Genomic DNA, 9,674 nt, shown 5'->3' on the forward strand with positions numbered 1-9,674 from the left:
ATATCTATTGCTGAACTTCTTGTCACTTTTAAACAACATATGATCAATTTGTCTAAATATTTAATCTGTCCCACATCTTTTATAAACTAAAGAATTTTTTTAAAATTCTTATTTTGCAGGCACATAAATATGTCTTCTCAAAAAGGTAATATGAGCATTCCCCATTTCTAATCATACAATAATGCAGTGAAGCAATCTCTCTTACTTGTTTACAAAATGCCAAAATACCATAGGCTGCACATTTATCATGACTGTAAACTAATTAGACACTCAGACTTGCTTGATAGATGGGCAGCATACAAATTTAATAAAATAAATAAGTAAATAAATATTACATTTTGCCCACTGCACTCCCATTCATTAAAAGCTCTGTTACAGTATTACATTATTATGTACATTCAACTAGTGTGTATACACATACCAGAAACTAAAATATAACTCAATTATATTTAACTTTATAAATGGATGTATCTATCATATTATATTTAAAACCATACAATTTTATGTAGTAATTTATTTTGCCTATCTACTACTTTTGCTGACTGTTAGCATTATATCTCATCTGTATTTCCCACCCTAATATTAGCTATGACCTCTAAAAGGCATTTTTGCTTCCTGAGAATATGCCCTCTTAGAGTATAATATCATGCTATGATAAAAGAAATTTCATTAAAATGAGATCAAACTGACGATTTATTTAATCTAAGCATTCCCAAAATGGCCAACCTATGAGATGCCTACAGGCAAGTGAAACGAGAGTAAAAGCACTCTCCTCTTTTGTTTCCTAGCAAATAAAAATAACTATTGGCAGCCTTAATCCTACCTCAAGGTTAAACAAAGAGTTGTTAACAGTAATAACATTAATAATCCAGTTAGAAAAAGAAAGACAAAAACTAAGACAGCACTTTTTTCTTCTTCTGGACTTGTTCCCTTCTCGATTACTCTTGTTATACCTACACATTGTCTATTGCCATTAATTCTGGTTAGTTTTATTGAGATTAGATATAAACCAGCTGTGTTCTTTAGGCATTCTCTTTAAGTTTATATATTTGGCATTAGGCACAAGCTCCTACCCACAACCCCCCCAAAAAGTGTTGTGCAAGTTACACTACTACTGTCTGCCTGAATCAATGTTTTGTAACTTTTAGATAAACAATCACCTCATTGTGCTATTGAACTGCATGGTCACTGAAATCACTACATGTACCAAGAGCTGCTGAGTGCCATTTGGCAGGTGCTCATGTGTGGCTTTCGTGTTGGTACCCATACTCTGGAATGCATTTTCCCCTTTGAAATTTAGGAGGCAATTACTGTAACATTCAGTTTAGTGTAGTGGTTAAGGCACCAGGCTAGAAACTGGGAGATTGTGAAATTCTATTCCTGCTTTGGGCACGAAGCCAACTGATAATTTTAGACCAGTCACTCACAGACCTAGGAAGAAGACTATGACAAACTACTACTGAAAAACATTGCCAAGAAAACTGTACGGACTAATCCAGATAGTCACCAGAAATGAGCACTGGCTCAAAGGCACAAAAGGAAAAAAAATACTCTAAAATCTTTAGCCACCTGCTAAAAACTTACTCTTTCTCCAGGACTTCCTGATATGAACGTTGGAATACCCTCTTCCAGCCCTTTAATGAATATGTTTTTATTTATTGTTTTTATGTTACTGTTTTATATTGTTTTATCATCTGTTTATTATAAATTGCCTTTAGATGCTTTAGCACATGTAATTGTTTATAAGTGGCATTAAATCAATACACCAATAAATATATCATGTGTGGGACTGACATTTGAAATTATTTAGAAGATTCACATAGTTCAGAGTACAGCAGGAAGAATTAACCCTTATTTCTTTATGCAGAAAGGTAAAATTATTTCCCTCATAATTTTCAACTGGGTGCAACTACTTCTTCAGCTTATTATTTTAACTGATCTGACTCAATTATTATTTCCAAATACCGTTGCTTTAAAAAAAAAAAAAAAAAGGCAATAGGAGAGCATGTCACAGCTTATGAAGTAACAGAAGTGTGACATCATTTGGAAACTCTGCATACCAGCTTTTTAAAAATCTTTTTACAAAATTAATCAGAGCTGTATGGCCTTCAGATTGAAATAAATGTTTTAATTTATTTTTCGATGAATTACTAAACAACGTGTCTAAAAATTCCACAGTAAGTTCAACTTGCCCGTCTTTAAAAATATTTTTTTATAAGAGAAGCCCACAAATTTGTTGATTTGATCAATAATCTCGTAAGTATAAACAATCTCTCACCTATTTTGTTAAATGGGTATGTTATATTAAAATAATTCTGATAAAATTCAAGAAGCTTCACTGCTGTGTTCAAGGCGTATTCAGTCTGCCCCAGCTTTTGTGGTACAGCATAAACAGATACCTGGCACAATAGGAAAGAGAGAATAAGTCAGAGAAAAGTTTCAATGGAATTCAGTTTTTCATTTTCTACATTACTTAATGAAAAGAACCAAAGATTTTCTATGCTTGTTGATAAGGCAGCATTAATAAGAGCATCCACTGATAACAATTTTTCATCATTTATGATAAAAAGGTTATGGTTGTCTTAGTTTCATTTGTATAGCATATTATAAAACAAAGATGTTTTCTTTGTTTTCTCATTTCTAAAACTTATATCCTGATAGCAGAGGAGCCATTTCTATGATGTTAATATATACATGTTCGTAGTTCAGGTCTGAACCACAAGTTTGGTATTTCTCCCCTTTCCTCAACTAGCATTAATAGGAGTGGCTGAGATTTCCCCCAGATAAAAATAGATCTCATCAGGTGGAAATAAAAGGAAGTAGTGGGTAAAATAAGAACTAAAGAAAAGCTTTACACTACTGTCTTTGGATTTAGGCCAGCAAATGGATCTTTCTTCAAAATGATTCCTAGCATTTCTCCTCTAGCCCTGACAAATAGGCAAATAGATTAACATACACTACTGAATGCTGTAATAATTTGACATGGTCAAAAACAAAGCAACTACCAAGCCAATTGTGAGGTCAAAAAACTACAATCTACTCTCAGTAGTGCAATGACACAAGCCAGTGAACATTACTAATTCAAATCTAAGAAGTGTAACTTAATACACTGGGAAACAAGGGGTTTTTTGGAGGGGGGGGGAGGTTACAGGAGCAAAAAGCCCACATACCAGAATCTTATTTATTTCCTTGCTGATATAGTCCAAGTTTCCAACAATGACAGCTACTAGGTAAGTGCTCATTTTCAAGCTCACAGAGAATTCATCTTGAAATAATCCATTAGCCAAAAGATTGGTTGCTTTCTGGAAATATAAACTGGAGATCAGAATTCAATTATGTAAAACAGAAGCTGCAGGTCCTGGAACATAAGTCATAGAAGCCATCTGTTCTATGTTGAGGTACTTGGAGAATGGCTAAGACGCAAAACATAATGTACAAAACATTGTTATTTCCTATGAGTGCACTACCCAACAGTTAGCAAATTAAAATGTTATCAATAAATCTAAGAAGTAAAAATAAGTTCAGTATAGAACAAGTTCATCTACCAGGGTTGAACCAAAAATAATAAGCATTGATTTTATAAAGATATTTGCTCTGTATGTAATATGCTTCATGAATGTGTTAACTGAGAAAGAAGCATTCATCCAGAGTATTAGCAAGAACCACTGCTAATACTCAGCTTGTACAAACACAATTTACTTCATGATATGATCTCAGCCTGACTAGGGTTTCTTCAAAAGAGTGCTCTAACAGTACATTAAATTAACTTAATATACAGTTTATTAAGAGCAATGATGCCAAATTTGTAAAGCATCAATGAAAAACAGGAACTCATAGCATGAAAGCAAAGTGTGCAAGCAATTTAATGAAGAACTATTAGTCTCCCTATTTTTGCTTTTATTTCAATTTCACTTGAAAAGATCAGGGTAGCCCATACTAGGACATATTATGCACAAAATGATATTACATGATGGCAAAGAAGTTAAAAAGACACTCTAGAGAACATTTGTTAGACTGCCAAATAATTGCATAATAAAATTTCCAAAAAGAACAGCTAATCCCACTACTAATCAGCTACTAATCAGCGAGCATTGCATTCTCACAATAATTAAGCTTTGATACTCAAGCAATCATTTAATTAAATAAATGAAGCAAAAAAAGCCTTAGGATACATTGTATTTTGCTTTTATAGTAATTATTTCTGAACTCAAATAAATGTATACAAATTAGCAGAAGAAAACAATCTAAACATCTTACCAAAACTCTTTTGCTTTATTTTTTTTCATATTTCAGGCTGTCTATCATCAGAAATACCATGAATCCAATAATCATACATAATCAGCTAGATTTCTATAGTGGTAGACTCTACAATGATTCATAATCGTGTACAATAAAAATCAAATGTATGTAATGCAAAAACTAAGAATCTAGAATTATTAAAATATTTTATATATTACTAAAATAAAATTAATAATATGATCCCAGAGATACATTATAATTAAATGTTCTTCTGAACATCTCAGTTTCTAACATTTCTATAGAGGTCAGAAGTGATGGAGTCGCCCAGATTTCTGATGAAAGTCAACTACATATGTGCCAATGCTGAGAAACAAAATGTACTTGTTTCCCCTTTGATCCCATATGGGGAAGGAAGAACTCTCCATCCCAAATTGCAACATGTGTACTGTATGCATATGATCCACTTGAAGAAATTGCTCCTTAACAGGCTTATGATCCACTTGAAGAAATTGTTCCTTAACAGGCTAAGTTCCAAGCCATGTAAGGCTTAAAGTCTGGACAACCAGACTTAAACCATGATGGGATTCAGCTTAGTTCAAAGTCCACCTTCCCCCCTCTCCCCAAACAAATCATACACACATACATACACATTAAACAAATCACTATAGCTTCCCAAGTACCAGGTCAAGATTCCCACTGCATTACTACTTGGCTCAGGGTGGAGATATATAATATATAGTGATGATACTGTGGCCTCATCCAGCAAATGAGTAACAGAATAACAGAATTGGAAGGGACCTTGGAGATCTCCTTTTCCAAACCCTGCTCAAGGAACAGACTATACCATTTCAGACAAATGGCTGTCCAATCTCTTTTTAAAAGCCTCCATGATGAAGCACCCACAACTTGTTCCACTGGTTTATTGTTCTCACCGTCAGAAAATTTCTCCTTAATTCCAGGTTGCTTCTGTCCTGGATTAGTTCCCATCCATTGGTTCTTGTCTTGCCTTCTGGTGCTTTGGAAAAATAGTTTGACCTCCTCTTCTTTGTGGCAGCCCCTCAAATATTGGAACACTGCTATCAAGTCGCCCCTAGTCCTTCTTTTCACTAGACTAGACATAACCAATTCCTGCAACCGTTCTTCATATGTTTTAGCCTCCAACTCCCTATTCATCTTTGTTACTCTTCTCTGCACTCGTTCCAGAGTCTCAACATCTTTTTTACATTTGGTGACCAAAACTGGATGCACTATTCAAAGTGCAGTCTTATTAAGGCCTTATAAAGCAATACTAACACTTCACGTGATCTTGATTCTTTCCCTCTGTTAAGCAGCCTAGGATTGCATTACCTTTTTTGGCAGCTGATGCACACTGCTGGCTCATATTTAAGTGATTATCCACTAGCACTCAAAGATCCCTCTCAGTTACTGCTATTGAGTCAGATTTCACCTAATCTGTACAACTTCACATTACATTTTTTTTCACTTTCATATCAACTTCTATCCTCAAAACATTCATGTTGATTCCTTCCCACACCACCACTCTTACTGAAGTAGGAATCTCCCCTTCTGCCTCCAGAGGGGTCTCTTTTCTGAATATAACATTAAATAAGCTACCCAATCATATGTGGCACTTCCTTAGTGACCGTGCCCCCAATGGCAATCTGCTTTATGTTCCTGGTGTCTAAGCTGCTCAATGCAGGACTCATAGCTACAGTCTGCATCTCTTGGCACCACCAACTGATCTCACTTATTACAGGTGATCAGTAGTTTGGCCTTTCAACCAGCTAAACACTCATTCTTCTTGCAGCCTTCTCAGTTACCTAGGCCAGATGTTGTTAATGAAAAGATTCTTCAGCTATTTTTCCCCCAGCTTTTTTTTTCCTCCCCTCAGACTGAACAGCTACTTTTGTTAGCCATTGTTAACTTCTGAACCACACTGGCATGGATTTTAATGAATCCTGTTCTTATCTCTTTTCCCATCTTCTCATTTTTTTTCTTTCATTTTATAATCAATTGCCACCATTACAATGCTCTCCATCTTCTGTCTAGTCTCAATCCTACTTCAACCAATTTCACCATGCCTTCATTTAAAAAAAAATAATCTCGTCATACCAGTTCAACTGACTTTCATTCAGCAACACTGAAATTCTAATTAAAAGCAATACTTGATTATTTTTTTCTCAGCCACTTTCTCTTTCTTCTGTTTGGTCTCACATTTTCACTCTTCAATAGCTGGCCACCAGCATCCAACCTACTTCTTTGTTCTTTTAAGTTTAGTGGGACCTTATTTGGCTCAGCTAACATGAACAGATGTCAGGCTTGAAAAAAAGGTCGCAATAGTCAAAACTCACCCTTTTATTGATCACCTATCTTCCCTCTGATCCTGAAAACTAATTTTGCAGGTCTGCCAGCCACTTTTTTGGGGAAAAATATTACCATATCCTTCCATTTAGCATAATATCTCTGCAACCACACTACCATTTTTTCTAGGCCTTGCAGTAATTAAAAATCAGTCCACTGAAATGCAGTCAGTTACAAAATGCAATTTCTGTTTCTGTTGACAAAAAGAAGATACATACTGCCTTCATATCCTATGTGTGGGATTCCCACTGCAATCAAGCTAGCCTCCAAGGGAAAGTGGAAAGTAGACTTTCAACTTTTTAGTTTTTTTTATCTTCTAAAGCTACATTTATCTTTTTATTGTGGCAATACAAAAATGTAACTAACAGATACATAAATTCATAAAATGATTCTTTACCAAGTAACACAATTTTACTGTTCTGGGACACACGCTATGAGCATGTAACTGTATAAACATCAAAAAACAAAAATATGGATAGCTATACCTTTGGCATATTTGACAGAGCAATGTGTTGATGTTCTCTGTTGATTTTGACTTGAAAATTGGCTTTGAATGCTGGTTCATCAAAGCAAGGGAATGCTGCTCTTGCTGACAGGGGCTCAAACTGAGTTGCTGCAAGCCAACTGATAAAAAGAAATACATTCAAATCTTATTTCTTTTTAAGTACATTACATAATTGAGAAATAAAATATACAGAGAAAAATATAATCCTAACCATATTACTTTAATTGTTTAAGAAAAGTAAAATGCTACCCCATCAAGAATCTTGAAAGATTTCAAGGATACTGAATCCATATGAGTATTAAGTTATGTAGTGAAAAGGGCATTTTTACGAAGTTGTGGCCTTCATAACAGTTCATCCAAGAGATTTAAAAGTATCTTTCCAAGTCACCTTTATACTTACAATACATTTTAATCTTTTACCTGCTATAACTTAATCCATTTTATAATGCATTGGATTTCCCAAACAATTAAGATAAGCAAATTGCATTTGGCATTAGCGATACTGATAGTAACAATTACATATATAGCTACATTTTAAAATTAAGTTTTCTGTATAACATATACAACTAGGAAAAAAATTATTTATCCTTATTTCCTGTAGTCCTGAAATTTTACAAGGCAATCCATGTGTTCAAAAAAATAATGTTTATATTAGCAAAAAACAAAAAAATAATTTATTATTATTCAGGTATTTTTTGCATATAATTATCTGAAAACTAGGCCTGGTACATTTATTCAATCCATTGTGTTCAAAATTTACCATTACATTCATATCACTAAGTACATGTGCACCCATTTTCAGTCTGCCTGGTGTCAATTGTTGCTCGTGTTCATAAATAGTGCAGACAAAGGTACAGAATTCCTACCAAAGTAAAACACAGACTAGATGGGAGCCATTTCTCCATTTGCCAAGCTCCTTTATGCCAATACTAGCCAAGGAGTAAGGGGATTCACTTATTCTCAGTCAGGTGGAATGCCAAATAGGTTGGTGAAAGAAAAATGAAGCATTTAACCCCTCCTTTCAGTCAATTACATTTTATATGCGCTTCACTCTTTATTATTCATCAGACTGTCACACATTGCCAATATCATCCAAATCAATGGCCCAATATCATAAACATGCTGTGCTTGGTCCAATTTAGTACAATACTATTAGTACTGATTGGTGGCAGTCTTTCTGGATTTAAAGCAAGAAGCTTCCGTGAAAATACAATTTTTTGCATGCCAAGTGAGCATTTCAGATACCAGGATGATGTTCTCATTCTAAATAAAGAATAGTGCTTTATTTCTACAATAGGGTTATGTAATATTCAGCAATATAGATAATATTAAACTAATCTATAAAGATAAATATAATTATTTTAGCTATTTTATGTGCTAATCAGGAAGCCAGATACTTTGCTAAAGAAATCTGAAATCTGAAAATAAATCAACAGGAAGAAAACAGGGTTACAGTACATCAGAGATGTGCAACCTTTTTCCAGCTGGGTTCTTCTGTTGATTGTTAAGTGGTATGCCAAGGGTGGAGGTAAAAAAAAATAGCAATTCCAAGATAAAAACAGAGGCGTTAACAAAAACTGTTTCTGAATGTGATTATGGGATCAGCGCTGCAGTTGGGACCCCACCCCTCAGCTTCTGGTCTTTTACAGAGGCCTCGGATAGCCACCTTTGTTTCTGGCTCCTCTCTGAGGACTCGGGTGCCTTTTCCTTGCGGCCAGAGCATTGCAGCCGCCATTTTGGAAGCTGCGTGGCGATCCACCGTGGCTTAATCAGCCGGCTTCGTTGATGTGCGGTTCCGTTTAAGCTTTTCTTCAGCCCTGCGGCTTCTCCGGACTCCCGGGGTTAGTGCAGGCGACTGCCTGCTGACTTTCTGACGGCTGTTACAGCCTTTGATCGGCGCAGCCGCCATTTTGGACTGTGTGGCTGCTGCTGCTGCCGTTCAATGGAGTCAACAGGCGTGTGGGGGGGCAGCATTCCTTCTCTTTAGGCTTCAGGCCTACTCTTTTTTCTTCGGCTTCTCTCCCTTGAAATTCGTCCTGCCCTCTTGGCAATCCTACAAGGAAGTTGAAAGGGGAGCGGCTGCCATCTTGGACGGCCTGCATACCCCGGTACCCATCTCTCCCCAGGTATCAGGGCACAGGGTGCAGAGGCCCCTTCCCCTGGATGCCATACGGTCAAGGGGAGCTTGGCTCAATTGATAGACACTGTGTGCCTTAGGCAGTGAAGCAGGCCAACAAGGCCCGCTGCATAACACAGGCCCAAATACAGGCCTCAATCTGGTGCCTCATCCTTCCTGGCCACCATTTAGCAGGCTGAGCATTGGATTGCGGTCATCACGTGTTTCTACCGCCTCCGAAGAGTCCACCCGCTGCGCAAAGTGCTGACACTTATCAACTTGCTGGCCTTGTTACCACTGCACACTCTACGAGCAGGCAGGCTGTCATCACTCACCTGATTTTGCCATGGCCGCAGACATGACCGGACCCCCAAACCTAAAATTTAAAATTTTAGCAGCAAACCTCTCCATGATTTAGGTATAAGGCTTTCAAAAGTTGCAGCCCCAAGGCCT

General features: G+C 36.4%; 1 protein-coding gene across 1 annotated transcript in view; it reads right to left on the minus strand.

Moving 5' to 3' along the window:
- The window catches only part of LNPEP (leucyl and cystinyl aminopeptidase), a 33,776-nt gene that overhangs the window by 22,577 nt on the left and 1,525 nt on the right, over nt 1-9,674 (minus strand). The window contains exons 2-4 of the mRNA XM_015831937.1: nt 7,086-7,224; nt 3,171-3,302; nt 2,279-2,399 (exon numbers count right to left, since the gene is read on the minus strand). Coding sequence (XP_015687423.1) covers nt 2,279-2,399; nt 3,171-3,302; nt 7,086-7,224 — 392 coding nt within the window. The remainder of the gene's footprint in view (nt 1-2,278; nt 2,400-3,170; nt 3,303-7,085; nt 7,225-9,674) is intronic.

The sequence above is a fragment of the Protobothrops mucrosquamatus genome, unplaced genomic scaffold (assembly GCF_001527695.2).
Source record: "Protobothrops mucrosquamatus isolate PMUCROS unplaced genomic scaffold, P.Mucros_1.0 scaffold_290, whole genome shotgun sequence".
In the NCBI taxonomy this organism is placed as follows: Eukaryota; Metazoa; Chordata; class Lepidosauria; order Squamata; family Viperidae; genus Protobothrops; species Protobothrops mucrosquamatus.